This window comes from Syngnathus acus, chromosome 3 (genome assembly GCF_901709675.1).
Source record: "Syngnathus acus chromosome 3, fSynAcu1.2, whole genome shotgun sequence".
NCBI classification, from domain to species: Eukaryota; Metazoa; Chordata; class Actinopteri; order Syngnathiformes; family Syngnathidae; genus Syngnathus; species Syngnathus acus.
In genome coordinates, this window is record NC_051089.1 from 16,064,522 (window position 1) to 16,081,556 (window position 17,035).

The 17,035-nt window shown below is 39.9% G+C and overlaps 1 protein-coding gene across 1 annotated transcript; it reads left to right on the forward strand.

Annotated features, from left to right (window-relative positions):
• Positions 1-467: 467 nt before the first annotated feature.
• Positions 468-16,543, forward strand: serinc4 (serine incorporator 4). The gene is made up of 11 exons (XM_037246823.1): positions 468-1,308; positions 5,902-6,069; positions 7,473-7,651; positions 10,108-10,187; positions 10,354-10,447; positions 11,356-11,567; positions 12,107-12,202; positions 14,333-14,459; positions 14,561-14,673; positions 14,841-14,994; positions 15,120-16,543. Exons 1-11 carry the CDS (start codon positions 1,189-1,191, stop codon positions 15,325-15,327), a joined length of 1,551 nt encoding a protein of 516 aa, XP_037102718.1. The 5' UTR covers positions 468-1,188; the 3' UTR covers positions 15,328-16,543.
• The last annotated feature ends 492 nt before the right edge of the window (positions 16,544-17,035 follow it).

A 17,035-nucleotide genomic window follows, 5' to 3' on the forward strand; every position in this document is an offset into this window, starting at 1 on the left:
GTTTTTAGGATATTTTCATTTTTCTTATTAGGTTTGCCAAATAAAAGATTTTGCCGCAATATGGATTTTAGCATGCATTGTAACTTAGTTAGTTTCTAGTTAAGTCAAGTCAAGTCAAGTGACTTAGTTTCTGCAAAAAATCCACCTCTTACTGAATCTAACCTTTAAATCATAAATTTTACTAAATATAGATTGGCTATCAACCAGATTAGGGTGTACCCCGCTACCGCCCTACCCTTGTGAGGATAAGCGGATAATAAAACCTACCAATGAGGGCAGGGTCAGAATCAATGTAAAAAAATGTATCCAGGAAAGTTGACTGGCATCTCTGATGAAAATTTGTTGACGAGTGTAATCAACAAGTGTCCCAGATAGTCATTGGCCTATTTTGCAAACATTCTGCTTAATGCATGCATTCACTGTTCATTTTGTGATGACATGCTGTTCGCTTTAGCGTCGTGGGTCGTAATGCACCTGATAACGTGGGATTACGGGCGCATCCTCTTTCTCTGAGTGACATTCGTTCTTGTGGAGCAAACGCACAGAGTGGAAAGCTGCCCTTCAGTACCATTTTAAAATGAGGCTGTGTCATTTTATTTTGACAAAAGTATTTCCATTCACTCTTTCAGTTTGGTTGTCAAAGGGAGGGGAGGTGGACACTGGGGGAAGGGAAGCAAGGGACAGATGGGACTGACACATGGTCCCTGTCAGCCTCCTTTTCTCAGACCCCTCCCCTCGCAGATTCTGTTTAATCTGACTGGATAGAATCGAGTGAGAGGATGGGGGAGGGCACTGGGCATTTGCCACCATCTCTCTCTCTTTTCTGGCAACACCCAACAGAGCCGTAATGCCAAAGCACGCAGGATGTGGGGGGAAAAAGAGGACTTCTTCCCAAGTGGGGCTGTCCTGAGAGAGCTGCTGATGTGATCTGAAGTGGCACTCATGCTGAGGTTTTCACTTGCAGAGAATGTAGCCCAATTAGATTTATTGCTAATCCATCATAAGGAGAGCGCAGGCAAAACCTGCTGCAGGACAGAGCTGCATGTTCGTTCTTTCTTCCTTTTTTTTTTTATTATTATTTTTTTCTTATCAAGAGCTTCTGGCCTGTTTTAACTGCTGTCTACTTTAAGGATGTGACAGTGCGAACTTTGGAGACACTCTGGGCAAAACAGGTTTTGGTGGAGATTCATGGCAAAATGCAGAGTCGTAGTGGGTGACCAAAAGCAATTTGGAGGCACAATGTCTGCCAACCAGAGCATGAACCGTCGCAGCGTCTACAATTACTTCCTCAACATGGTGGCCTATCAGGTGAGAGCTGGTGAGAAGCAGCAATGCTGGCAGGGAATGTCGCTGGAGTCTGTGAAAATTTGATCAAGGACAGAATGTGATGCACTCAAAATATTGTCTCCCTACATTCTTAATTGATTGACAGTATACAAGTATATTATCTTATCCATGAAAGACTTAAATATTTTCCATCAGTACCCTACATCTTTACGCTACAGTATGTTTCCAAGAATGTATAGCACTAAAGGCAGTCTGTTTTGTGACAATGTTTCATTGGGATTATTACAAATGTTTATTATCATGACCATTAAGCATAGTTGGCTACATTTGACAGACTTTCAACAAATATTTTTCTAGATTTCTTATCTTTTTCAGATAGTATACAGTATTCACTTTTAAACACCTGTTTGAGGCTGTCAAGGAAAAATGTGAAACTTGTAGACAAGAGAGAACAATCACTTTGAGAATAATGAGCCATGCAGTTAATAAATAATTTGAAAAGAGGATATGAGTCTGATGAAGTCAGTATAACATCATCTTCAAAAAGCAGGAATGCAATATCGAGGCCTCCAATCCATCTTTGCTGCGTCTATGAATTTGGTCCATAAAGGTTAGGAAAAAAATGAGTGACAAAGGGCATATATGAAGGAGTCCAACTCTCACTGTCAACAAATCAGATTTACTGCCAGCAATGCGGACCAAATTGTGATAGCAGTAGTACACGGACCAAACGTATCAAGTTCATACACCCACATAGAACTCACGAAGGACATGGTTGAACGCATTCTCCAAGTCCACAAAACACATTTGGCTCGCTTGGGTGAATTCCAATGCACCTTTGAGGACCATGCCGAGAGTGTATAGCTGGTCTACCGTTCTGTTACATTTTCCAAGTTCTTTATTTTTAATGCTTGCTATGCTAATAGTAATTGCCAGGAGGCTGCCTTCTCAGTTTAACTATATTTACTATACGCCAGAAAGATCGAGACATGGCCATGGAGCCTTTTCTGTGAGATTGCGGAAGGTCTAACCCTCTTGCCTGCCCTCCTGCAAGGAGGTGACTAGCTGTGTGATAATGTGTGACCTTGCAGTCTTAACTGAGATCAACTAATACAGATGTGCAAAGAATGTCATAGAGAAGGTAAGGCCAAGAGGTTCACAGCCAGATCATGGCAGAGCTCAAGCTACCGAGCTAACCACCTGTGCCAAAGAGGCCTATTCTAACAGTTCCACTGCCAGGACAAAAACTGCTTCTTCTGAATCTGAGATTTGAGCTTCCTACAACGCCTTCTCTCCAGAACCCCTGAACAGACCTTAACAGGGAGACTGAGGGGGTCAACCTCCCTGTAGTTAGAACATATCTTGCAGCCCGACTTCATAAAAAGGAGAACGACCACCTCAATCTGCCAATCCAGAGGCACTGTCCCGATGTCCACGCGATGTTGTAGACGCGTGTCAACCAGGACAGCCCAACAACAGCTTGCTAATCACCTCGATGACTTCAACCTGAGAGACAGGAGAGGCCGCCTCAAACATTCCAGACTCTGCTTCCTCATGGATGGTCTTTAAAGTCTCTTTACCGACTCACAATATCTTGACTAGTGGTCAGGAGCGCCCAATCGCCACTCGTACACCCAGGTTCACGGTACACCGCTTTGTCCTCCTGAGACGGCGAATGGTGGACCAGAATTTCTGGCTACGTTCACATGGACGCATTTAATTGGATTAAAATCCCATTCAGAATATTCTGACCGGATCAAGCCCATTCTGATCGAGATTTTATTCGTCGTTTATGTGGATTGATTATCCAAACTGCACAAATGAAAACACTTATTGCGACATTTTGGAACAAATCGTATTTAACACGCATGTCATATTCTTCTTTCACTATTTCCGGTATATCTGCGCATGTCAAAGTGATTTATTCCAAATGAAAGTGTGCTGCATGAAAACGCTAGTCCTAACCGGATCAGTAATTTTAGTTTTCATGAAAACAGTGCATCCGTTCATAAATTTAATCCAAACTCCGAACGGATTAAAGAAATGTTGTCCATGTAAACGTAACCACTGACAATCCGTGACGGACATATAAATCCAATAACAGAACACTACACGGGTGACCGATCTAACTCTGTCAATCTGCAAATCTATGGTCAATTGAAGCATTTGAAAGTGACTACATTGAAATTTTAGTACAGTGGCCAAATAACTTGATTGCAATCATGTTTGTCGGGCCTTTATGTGTCCAGGATGGTTACCTCACATTTTATCCTTGTGGGAAGGGTTGCCGCTTATCTGTGACCCCGAATAAGATAGGCAGCATAGAAAATGACGGGTACTTTGTTGAAGAACAAGTTGAATATATAAAAAAAATAATGATTCCGTTATTGTACTCATGTCTGTCAGAGATGACTGGTTTAGGCACAATTGGATTTTAATTCCGTTACTTGATGAACGTGTGGCCGAGGACGAAGTTTATCATCGTAAAGCAGCGTTTGCCGGGCACTCAACCTAAAATGTCCAAACTTTGTATTTTAAATGTGTGTATTTTCTTCATCATATTTTTACATGTGTGGAGTATTTATTCATCATCTGATCATCTGTTTTTGTGCACTTACTTTGGGCGGCCATCGTGTTTGGGTTTTTTCACTCGTGGGAGTGCAAATATGTAAGAATATTATGTGTATTCTCCAGCTCTGCCTTATTATGCAACTTTATTTACTAAAAGGCCCATACAGAGTTAGTTTGTAAATATTAAGAATAGACAAGCTACATGTCAGATGAAATTCTTAACCTCAAAATCCTGACTTTTTAGGAACTCAAAATACACCATCTTGTTTGAGTTTCCATACATTGCATCATTTAAATCGGTATTTTATTGGTATCATACATTGTTGCACACCACATTCCGTATAACACTAGCCATAATTATATTTGATTGCTGATTTAACATGGTAAAAAAATTGCTTTCCACTCTGCTGTTATTGATTAAAATGGTAGTATGGTGCATAGTATAATCCATATAATGTATTCTTGCCTTCAAAACAGTTTGATTCCTCTTTAATGCCACATTTAATTGTTGTTATAATTAGAATGTTGTGCTTTTCACAGACACATCATTTCATGTACAAAGACAGCAAAATAGCAAAACAAACAAAAACACCCTTCCATATTTACTCTGCAAGTCATACTGTTGAGGAATCAAAACATCAAATACTGTTTGTGAATGTTCTTACAGTAGTTAGATCTGGTGGATTGGCAAATTGTCAAATACAGTCAAATGATTTAGGATTACTGAATTAAAGAGGGCAGCAAAGGATAATTGACTGTTGTGTTGATATTTGCTTTGCAAAATATAAAAGCAGCTCTCAATGATGTTTGTTTATATGTTTTCATAATCCAATAATTTTCCACCAGTAATCAATCAGAACACTGTTTCAATGCATCCCTCCTTTCTGAGATAAGGTAATGGATAATGTTCTCTGCCTTATCCATTCGATTATGACTGACACGTGATTTGTGTATCTGGCCTCATTGCACTAGCCTGCCTTTATTGATTTTAATGGGTAAACACTTGTCTGAGGTTGGTGTTGCTATGACTTTCATTTGAACCTTTTTATACATCAGACTAAAATACACTGTAATGTAAACACATATTATAACAATTTTGGGCATTATATAGCGGTGTAAATAATATAAGGAAAACACATTCTAATAATTTAAAGGTTTACATTTACATACACATATTCTGTCAATTTTATTCTGATCAGAACTGGTATCGGTACAGATGAACTGTAGATGAACGCATAGCAAGTGTCTTATGTCATCTATTTTCTTAGTAGCATGCACAGATTAGCACAGATTTGTATTTAAACATAGATGAACTCGTTCTGTCTCTGAGCCATCACTTTGTCGTGTTGGTGGGGCGTGTGTCCTAATAATCCCTAGAGTTGAATTGTCTGAGGCTTCATTTCCCAGGGAAACTCAGGTCGGCGCCCCACTCTATTAGATATGACTAATTGATTAATTTATTTGGATCAAGCATGTGTTGATTCATCTTGAGTGTTAGGCACAAGGATGACCCAATAAAAAGAAGACTGCTACATAACAGAGCTAACATAATACCATCAACATCAGCTTAAACATGGAAGCCCAGACTTGACTTCCCTCTCCCCAGCCACTTGGTCCAGCTCATCCTGGGGGATCCCAAAGTGTTCTTAAAAATCAGGCGGGAGACATCGTCTCTCCAGTGTGCCCTGGGTCATCCTCAGCGCCTCCTCCCAGTGAGAGATGATTGGAACACCTCACTAGGGAGGTGTCTAGGAGGCATCCTGACAGGATGGATGCCCACCATCTCATTTGGCTCCTCTCAATGCAGAGGAACAGCGGCTTGACTCTGAGACTCTGGGTGACTGAAATTCTCACCTGATCTCTAAGGGAGAGCCACTTGGGGATCTTTTTCTCATTACCATATGTGAGGGTAGGTGCCAACGTAAGGGCAAGGGAAAAAGAAATCCAGTATTTATATTCATCTATGTTACAATTTCTGTCCCTTTATTGGAGATCAGTATCTTGCTGGTGATAGATCATTTGTGTGTGCTCTCTCCTCCCCAGATATGCTGCTGCTGTGGGCCTGCTCCCTGCTCGCTCTGCTGTGCCTTCTGTCCTCCAGTCAAATCGTCCACTAGTACACGGGTCATGTACACCATCTTTCATATCATGAGCTGTGCTGTGTCCTGTCTCATGCTGTCACGCACCGTCTCTGAACTCGTAAGGGAAAATGTGAGTATTGGGTGTGACTTTGGTGTGTTGTTCATCAATTGTTTCACATGCGAGTCATTCTCAGATTATGTTTACAGGCTGTCAATAATCCTTTTAAAACCCAAATATTGGCAGTATTCAGCTTTTTAAAGTCCATGTAAGCATTCACATTCTCTCTTTTAACCCAAATATCTCAGCTTGTAAACGTGATTGAGTTACCTCCTTCTAAACGCGATGCTCTTCGGCCATTCACGAGGAAAGGAATCTTGGGCTGTGTCCGAACGTCCACCCTTATCCCCTAACCCTTTATTCATTAGATAGTCCTGCATCACATGTATGGCACTATAAAGTAGTTCCCCCATTCTGTTTCGTGATTCAGACAGCCAGATCACTACTTTTCTCCTCATCGCATATAAGGTGACCACGTTTCAAGAAATAAATTATTTATAGAACCTTGCGAAACACATTCATTAGAATACAAAAAAGATCTCATCTGTGTAAAGAGCAACATTATCCATCCATCCATCCATTTTCTGAACCGCTTGTCCCTACGGGGGTTGCGCGTGTGCTGGAGCCCATCTCAGCAGTCATTGGGCAGTAGGCGGGGGACACCCTGAACTGGTTGTCAGCCAATCGCAGGGCAAACATAGACGAACACTCGCGCCTAGGGGCAATTTGGAGTGCCCTACCAAGCATGTTTTTGGGATGTGGGAGGAAACCGGAGTGCCCGTAGAAAACCCACGCAGGCACAGGGAGAACATGCAAACTCCACACAGGGAGGGCCGGAGGTGAAATCGAGTCCGCGCCCTCCTAACTGTGAGGCGGACATGCTAACCAGTGCATCACAGAGCCGCTCCTTCTGTACAACATAAATTTAATTTTTTTTTTGTCAGCTAAAGATGACTTTTATGATCTCTGTAAAGCTCTTGTTCTCGTAATATTATGCAGGAGTAACTAAATACTGTAATCTTTTTGTTTTATGAGTACAATATTACCTCAATGATAGCTTGTGACTGGCTCCAGATCACATAAAGCAGCAAGAGAGTAACACTGCATAGCATTCAACAGTGTCTCATATTAAAAAGCTCATATAATTAGTCTGACACTTTAAATAATCATGTTTCCAATAAATGAGGTACAGAAACATTTTGAGTATCACATTATTTGACTATGTCTGAAAAGAAAGCCTCATTGGGAATCCCTACATGTTTTGTTTTCGCATTGACGTTGGCCTCAAGAAAAAGGAGGGCAAGAAACAGAAGATGGAACAGAATGCTAATTACAGTTAAGCCCTTGACCAACAACTGTGCAAGGTTTTTTTTGTTTCATTCAGGGTGGCTTCCTTTAGAATCAGCTTCCAACACATGCAAGACTGTGGCAACGTGCTAATGTGGAAAGGGATGCACTCTTTGTGTTTGTTTCAGGTGCCTTTCTTCAACGTGGTGTGTGATCAGGCACATGGTGGAGGTCATTGTGAAATGCTCGTAGGCTACTCAGCAGTCTACAGAGTCTGCTTTGGCACTTCTTGTTTCTACCTAATGATGGCCATCTTCCTCGTAGATGTGAAGTCGAGTCAGGACTTCAGAGCACTCATACACAATGGGTCAGTGATGCTGTTCTTCAAATACTGTATGGCTCCTCAAAATGAACAAAAAAAGCAATAAATCAACAACTTAATTGGACCTTCTCTAAACTTTTGAATGACCACATCAATGTGTTTAACTCTATGCCCAATTTGCTGTTCTCCATCACAGAACTAAACAGCAAAATTCACAGCCGGTGCTTGATCCTTAAATCAACCAAATAATTTGCTCGTTCAATTAAAATTGCCGAACGGTCTTCTTTGTCAAAGCTGGCCAGATTTTGACATCAGGAGACCTAACAACTTATCAATACAGCTTCGCCGTTGGGGCTTTGAGTTTTTTCTTGCCCTCCTGGGAGTTTAAGATTAGGGGATGTTCGAGAATAATTGTTAATTTTTTGTATATGTGAAGCGCTTTGAGACTTGCCTGTGATTTAAGGCTATATAAATAAACTTGACTTGACTTGACTTGGCTTGACACAGGGGGTACCAGTGTCACAGAGTGTCAACAGCAGGTTGTAAAAGTGATACAGAGAAACCGGAAAATCACAGAAGTGAACGTCCTTAGAAATATATGGGTCGATTCATGGCTCAAACACCTAGGGCTTTATTTTCATCACCGCTATAAAACCATCGCAGAGGGCTTGGTTTGCTGCAGTCTTTATTCACAAAGCCAAACACTTTCGATATAATACTGTTGTTAATAATGTTGTACGATAAAGGAGAAAATAAAGTAATGCAGTAAAAATTATAGATCGTTAAGCAGGTAAAATAGCAAATTAGGAATTGAGGAAGTTTCCATTCTTTTAGGAATTTTAACAGCAGTCTCTGTTGGACTTTGGTCTTGTTTTCTGTGCCATTCCTCTTAATCAGGTCTCACAACGTAAGCTGGTTAGCTGGAAAAGGTATGCTCTACTACAGTCTATAAGGGGAAAGTGTTTGTCCTGACTCACCTGACCTCCAGTTGGTCTATTTTAAACTCTTTGTTGTCACACTCTCTGCACCCGCCCGGTCGATTAGAGCTGTGACGTGCTTCGGATTAGGTTTTGACATGCTAGGTTGCCGGCCCTCTGTCCCGTTAATCTGCTCAGAGTTGTCTTATCTGGGCCATGATGATATATTTCAGTTTCTTTGGCAAAGGTTATTTAGCACAGGGGGTAATGACCTAGTGCCCTCATGGTAACTTTTCAACAGGGAAAAAAAAGTCACAGGTAAAAGCTGTCGTGTTTTCATATGCACACCTTTTGTGAATAAGGCAAACGTTCGATGTGCATTGTGCAATTATGTGATCGAAGAAAATATGTACTAATAAATAATATAAATAATGTAAATAAATAAATAAATAAATAAATAAATAAATAAATAAATAAATAAATAAATAAATAAATAAATAATATAATTTGGTTTATCAACTCTCCGTATACGCTGATAAATAAATAAATAAATAAATAAATAAATAAATAAATAAATAATATAATTTGGTTTATCAACTCTCCGTATACGCTGATGTCTGACAAATGTTTTTTGTTTGCAATAAAGCAATTGATTCAGATGCAAATTTCAAGTGCATGAAGAAACAAAAAACTGTACTCCATGAAAATCAAGTGGGGCACACACATACCATATTTAGGGATTGTTTTACTAATATTAGAGTGCCCTTATAAAGAATTATTTAAATTGTTTATCATAAAGTTTATAATGAGGCCATATTTTTATAATAATATTGGCGCACCCTTATGAAGGATTGTTTAAATAGTTTACCACAAAGTTTATAATGAAGCCATATTTTTATATTATGTATAAATTATTATATATATGATTCTTATTATTCTTATTCATATTATATGTTATATATGCATATATATAAAATTCATTAGTAAACTAGTATATATATTTGTAACATAATTACATTAGTATAAATGGGGCCTCACTAACCAGCCTCACCATGAGCGCTTAACTGTTCTGTTTCCAACAGTTTTGTTCTCTTTGATGTGAGATAAAGCCACCTTGAGTTTTTACTATTTCTAAAGGGATAACTTTAGTCTTCCAAAAAAACCTATTCCTGACAACAACAATAACAAAATAAAGCTACTGTACCGGTACAATATATACAATATAAGATTCAAGAGTTTTTATTCGCCATGTTTGAGCGTGCCAAACAAGGAATTTGACTTCGGTAAATCACAGCCTCTGTTCAACATTTAGGTGACAATTATCATTTCATAACAATTATAATTATCATTCAAAATTAAAAAACAGTAAAGCTAAAGGTGGGGAAGCAAATAGGTCACTATGTTCTCAGAAAATGTCTGATTTTTAGGTCTTTTAAAATAGTAATTAATCAAGTAATCAAAAGACTCCATTATTGCATGCTGGGACCCATCATTCTGGTGTGGAACTTTGCAATTTCATGTAAACAACACATTTTTGTTGTTAATTTTACTTTAATTGATCATTTTCTTAATTTTTTCGCCCAGTTTCTGGTTCCTGAAACTTATCACCTTGCTTGGAATGTGTGCTGCTGCCTTCTTCATCCCAACAGAGTCATTCCTCCATGGTGAGAACTAAATGCATCGTACCTCTTTTTGAATCCTGCTAGAGGGCAGCAAAACCTTAATCGTGAATTGATGCATCGCGCTGCAATGTGTAGCATAGCAACAGCCTCCATGGCCTTGTCAAAAATTCTCATGGATGATCATTTTCTCTTTTGCCCTAATACTCAGCTTGGCATTACGTTGGCGTGGTGGGAGGATTTGCCTTCATCCTCATCCAACTTATCCTCATCACAGCTTTTGCACACACCTGGAACAAAAACTGGTGAGTGTGGCATGGTTGATTGTGAAAGTGTGGGCTGGGAATAAAGAAAGAAAAATACAATATCTTTATTACAGTTGCAAACATTATATACACCCGATATGGCAGTGTTTGAATCTGAATATTTCTTTTGAGCACATTCAGACTATCTGGATTGTGTTTTTCAACTTTTACTAGTTAAATGCTTTTGCCTCATACGTGGCTGTTGGTGGCAAATCAGCAGGTCACCAATCGTTCACGAGATTTGACACAGATTTGGCTTTTCAAAGCTCCTGATTATAAAACAAACTTTTGTGTACACCAAACATCAAACAAGAGTCATTGGCAAAAAATCTGGTGCTGCTGCTGCTCAACCGACAATTGCGGCCCAATTAAATTGATAATCCACAACAACAAAGAAATCGTCTTCCAATGCTTGGTTTAGAAGGGTATGTCTCTTTTGTTCTTCATTCAGTTCAGTTGGCATCCATTGTCTCAGATGCTATTTATTGTATTCCACTCTTCCCGTCTTTCTGTCCTTCACCCTGGGTCACTTCTGCAGTGACATGGCATCATCGCTACAAGAGCTAAGAGGATTTATTCATTCAGGACTTTTCCCAAGGCAAATCCTCAAATACACAGTTTTTTCCCCATTCAAACTAGGCCATTAAAAAGGGCACAGCACACCAATCTGGTCATTAAAGGTTAAAGGTGAAAAGTAATCTGACAATCTGGAATGATTATATAGTTAAAAAAGAGACACTATTTTTGGAAGGAAGTGAGTGAATTTGGGGGTTAAATAATAGTTTATTGAATATGCACATGCATTTGTAATAAAATATTGATATTGATTGATAGGTTCTGTGATGTGAACAAAAGGATGTGTATTTAAAGCCATCTTTTACCTCAACTGTACTCTGTCCTGCTTTTAGGCTTACTGGAGCAGCAGAAAATAAACGTTGGTATTTGGCAGTGATGTGCGCCACCCTTTTCTTTTACACCATCGCCACGATGGCCTTCTGCTTCATGTACAAATACTACACACACCCCATCGCTTGCCCGTTCAACAAAGCCCTGCTGTGGATCAACTTGGGACTCTGCTGCCTCATGTCCTTCATTGCTGTCACACCATGCGTAAAACAGAGTGAGTCCATGAAATGCGCTTCGACGTCTGTCATCAACTCACAGTCGCTAAATAACACTTTAGCCATCTCCAGCTATGCAAACATACTCCCCACTGAAACGACTGCGGTTGGAGATAATACTAATTAAACACAGGCTAATATTAGCAGTTTCTTCTTTGAAAAACACAGCAGGCCTGTTGTGCCACAACATGTTGGATTTAAACATCAGCTGCCAAAAACATTTATCTGCAATAATTTGGTGTTTAGGCGGCATGGTGGTGCACTGGCGCCATTTATTATTATTATTATTATTATTGTTATTATTATTATTATTATTATTATTACAAGCCTGATATGTTAAGTTTACTTGCACTTCTGATTAAAGTAGAACTGTGGTGATCAGTGTAATCTAAGTATTTATTTTAAATTGGATATAAAGTATACTTTTGTTTTGTAGCATTGATATATGTCTGCTTACGTCTGTCAAGACATGCAGATTTTATATTTTAATTATTTGTAATTGTACATAATTCTGACCAAATGCTATCTGTCATTGCAGAACAACCTCGATCGGGGCTCCTTCAGGCCTCCATCATCAGCTGTTATGTCATGTATCTCACTTTTTCTGCATTGTCTAGTCGCCCTCCTGAAAAAGGTGAGCTCAACTAAACTGAAGGAGAGTAGAATAATCGTTTATATTTGTCAAGAGTTTACAAACTGCATTGTCTTCTGTTTTGAACCCATCATATTCGGCTAGGAATAGAACAAAAATGCACGCTCTGTAAAAAATAAGCAGCACTTCATTGCCATGAATTGAAAACATCATTTTCTTGGGCCTCTGTTAGTCAAACAATACTTGCCTCCTTCATGACCTAAACATATCAAAGGCATCCAAAAAACGACTTGCTTTGACACAAGGAGAATAACAAAACGTTATCCAGGGTTGTCAAACAAATTTTTTTCGCGGGCCGCATTGTAGTCATAGCTTCTTTCGGAGGGCCATTATGACTGTCAACCCAAACAAATGTATGAGCACCTCATATTACATACTGTAAAAGCTACAAAACAAACTGACAAATAACTCGTTTTCAAATCAGACAAGTAAAAACTGGTCAAATATAAAAAAAAAAACATATTAAAAGTGAAGACAATTTGCAATTCTAGTAATGACACACGAATTTGATGCACAATTTGTCTTCGTGGGCCACATAAAATGATGTGGCGGGCCGTATCTGGCCCCCGGGCCTTGAGTTTGACACCTGTGCGTTAGTGGCAGTACAAAGAAGTGATTATAGTGAAGCAATAAAGAATTAGACCATTGACCAGTTTTGGATCAAATATCAATTAGGAGTCTTGATTCGGTTCTGCAATTGACTAGCGACTAGACACAAACTTTGACCAGTCCTTTATATTATTGATTGATTCAAGATTCAAATTTGTCACACACCTTGGTAAGAACACAATGGTATAGCACTGAGCAATCAAATTCTTGCTTTACTAGTCTCCCTGCAATTAAATAAATTATGTAAAAGACATAATGAAGCTAGTTTCAATAGTGAAAGAAGGTAAAGTTTGGGGGATTATTCAACTACTGCAGTTGTAATAGTTTAGTCAGTGCAGTACAAAAAAAAATTCTAGCTGTGACTGTGACATTGGACCTTCTCCAAAGTGTTCCGTAGAAGTTGGAAGCATAGAGTTGCTGAAAGGTTGCTGGAGATATAATATCTAGGGTCACATTCAGACACTTTTGTCAACGACGTGTCAACACGAGCGGACATTTTACATTAAACTTGGCACTTTTCTCTCAATTAGTTGTCAGTGAAAGAACCCACGATATGTACTTCCATTGTGTGCTTTCACAATAGTTTCTACGGTGTATATATTTGAGACTCGAGGGAAACTTCTTCTTACCAAGGTGGCATTCACCTAGGTGTGAACACACAAGCATTCACACACGCACATACAGATAATCTGAGATGAGATGTGCTCTGACATGCATGCTGGGCTGGTGGCCTGCGGCGAGACTAGACTGACGGATATTTGTTTCGCATTCCACTTGAATCCATTGACAACATAATAACAGAGGCAAAAAACTCATTACATGCTGTATAAAAACTGCAATTAGTCAGCTCCATGCGGGTGAAGAAAGCTCAGCTTCAACACAAGGCTGTCGAGGAACACATTTCTGGACTTATTTGTGATTACATTTAGCCGCACTCATGGTCCAAAATTGACATTTTCAAGATTTCTACTGAAGCTGCAGTGTAAGTGTGTGTGGGTGTGTGTGTGTGTGTGCACATGCCTATTGATATACACATGTCTGTATGTAAGTGCACTATCACTGACTCTTGTCTTTGTTCGCCCATCTGTCCCCGGAAGGCTTATTGTGCTTTACAACCACACGCACACACACACACAGACACATTTATCTGACAATGCATATGAGGTGAATTGGAAAAGACAACTCGGAAAGTAAGACGTGTTCTCCCTGTCCTGGCAACTCTGTATCATGCGAAATGCAGAGGTCAAATTTTGTGCAATGCATGCAAAAAATACTGGACTGACAACAGATGAGTCTTTAACATGCGCGTCAAGTAGTGCCAGAATGTTACTATTATTCTGAAATATACAGCCATAAACATTTATTTCTTTAAGCTACATTTCATAACAGTATATTGTAATCTGATATTCCCCAGGCTCTAAAAAGTGACCAAAGACAAATCTGCCTTTTTTGAGACACCATACTAAACGTTCACCATGCTGTGTGTGTTTCTCTCTGTGTTAGTTGTGTATCAGGGCATGAACATGACGGTATGCTACCCCAGTGTGGGGCAAGATGGCATCCAGAATGAGGGCAATGCTGTAGCCATCATCGGCGCGGCAATCATGTACTGCTGTGTTCTTTTCGCATGGTGAGGACACGATCAAACATACATGACAACACTGCACAATTTAATCCAACATTTCTTGAGGAGGATAAGTTGTGGGAATTCAATCCGCTCTGTTTCCTCAGCAACGAAGCGTCCTACCTTGCAGAGGTGTTTGGTCCATTTTGGATGATCAAAGTTTACCGTTATGAGTTCCAGAAAGCCACCTGCTGTTTTTGCTGCCCCGAAGAGGAGGAAGGTTTGTATTGGGGCAGCATTGCTATTCATACCTTACTTTCACAGAATCCTGTTAATTGCACTAGCTATACATTTTGGTGCAAACATATTGTTGAACTTGCCAACCACTGTCCTATTTTGCTCTTTTCTGCTTTGCAACTTGGTCCCTTTCTGTCTATCCTTTTTCAGTCGAGGAAGAGTTCGTTGTTGATGATGACCACAAGGGCTGTCAGAAGGTTATTCATAATGAGACGCAGAGAGTGGCCTACAGCTACTTCTTCTTCCATTTTGTCTTTTTCTTGGCCTCGCTCTATGTTATGATGACCCTCACCAATTGGTTCAGGTTAGTCAATTGTAATTACTATAAAGTGTCAAAAACGTTTATTGAGCCCCACTCCTTCGTCATATACAAAGCAAAATGTGAGTTTTGAGCTGCTCTGTAGCTTTCAAGCATCTTGCCTCCTCCAGCTATGAGTCGGCAGTGCTAGAGACCACCTTCACCCACGGGAGCTGGTCTACGTTTTGGGTGAAAATGTCATCGTGCTGGGCCTGTGTGATCCTCTACCTCTGGCTGCTGCTGGCCCCCTTGTGCAGCTGCCAAAATGATTCCAGACCTCGCCGATCCCGCATCAAACGTCGCTCTCCATCCTCCCGTCACGTCACGGTCAGCGTCTGATAAACAGCACAGCGGACGCGAGGTCGCTCACATGAGTCCATTCCTCTTCAGGGATGCCCCGTCGAGGTATCACGGGATGGAGGTCACATGGTTCACAGGTCAAAGACTCACTTTGCTGTGAGATGGTTTAATCAGTGAACCAATATGACTTCATGTTAACGCCTGATGTCAGAAGCTTAATGAAGACTTGACTGTACAAATTGCCAAAGTGAACAGAAGTGGTGAACTGTTACTCGATATGGTGATAGAAAATACAGTGAATAGATGATAGAATAGAATGCACACATTTTGTCACTTAAAGAGAAATTCCAGATCATTGTAGAAATGCAACACAAGACTTGGCCACTGTCACACTACCAGTCTTCTTTTGTGGTTTTTAAAAAGACAATAGCATCACATTTTTGCTTTGAGCTAGATATTGGTCCAAGCTGATGTTGGTGATAACATGTTATCATGCTTATATGATGCACAATATGTACACCTGTTTACTTTTATTTTTTTTAAGATAACTGGTCATCAAGTTTTCGATAAAACGTTTTATACACTTGACACGATGGACAAAGTTTTTGTAGACAGGCGTTCATGTGCTTGACACAAAAACGGCTGTATCTTCAATTTTTGTTGTTGGCAAGTCCAGTTTACAGTGTTTAGGAATTTGGTAGACAGTGTTGGGGGTGCTGATGGACCGAGGGAGTTTTCTATTACACATCCCCGGTGTATCTGACAATGTGGTGACAGGAACTAGACCAGAACTTAGACCAGGTCCAAGTTGTGATTTTGGTGGATTTTATCCAGGTGCAGACAGATTCTGATTTCCGTGGACATGTGTCCATTGGATTTCATTCCTACTGTAAATATGACTATAGCGTGGGACAATCTATACCAGTCATTGTAGAAAACGATCATCTTAAAAATATTTTTGCAAGCACCCTCCTGATTGCATCACAACCATGGGTGGAGGTTGTCACATAGGCTACACAATCGGGGGTCGAAGGCCATCTCGAAGTGCCCGCTCCGCAGCAGCCAACTTTACGTCATCTCTGAGTGATCTTTTTTTGCATTTTCTTTTACATGCATTCTAAAATATACTTCAAGATCGATCTCCTGCATATTAGGCATATTCCATTCATGCCCTGCGAGTGGCTGGTAACCAGTTCAGGGTGTCCCCCGCCTACTGCCCGATGATAGGCTCCAGCACGCCCGCGACCCCCATGGGGACAAGCGGTATAGAAAATGGACGGATGAATATTCCATTCATGATTGTTCAATTTTTTTTTTTTTAAACATAGTATATGATCATTTTGACTAAATACTTTGAGAAAGAAAGTTAGATAATACACATTTATTAATCATATGTGTCTGTTCTGTGTGAAAAAGTCTTTCAATATATTTCACAACATGAAGCTGTAAAAATTGCCCTGTCTTTGCTACGTTGTAATGTTACGCTGCTTATATCAGATGTCCTTTAACATTATGGCCTATGGCTCCCCCGGCCGACAGGTGTGTGGTAGAATTGCTTGTTATTATGAGCAAAAGTCATTTTTCAACAAAACGTGTCTGCTTTGGACAGAATCTTACAAAGCTGAGTCAATTGATATAGATCAGGGGTGTCAAAGTCATTTTTTTCGCGGGCCGCATTGTAGTCATAGCTTCTTTCGGAGGGCCATTATGACTGTCAACCCAAATAAATGTATGAGCGCCTCATATT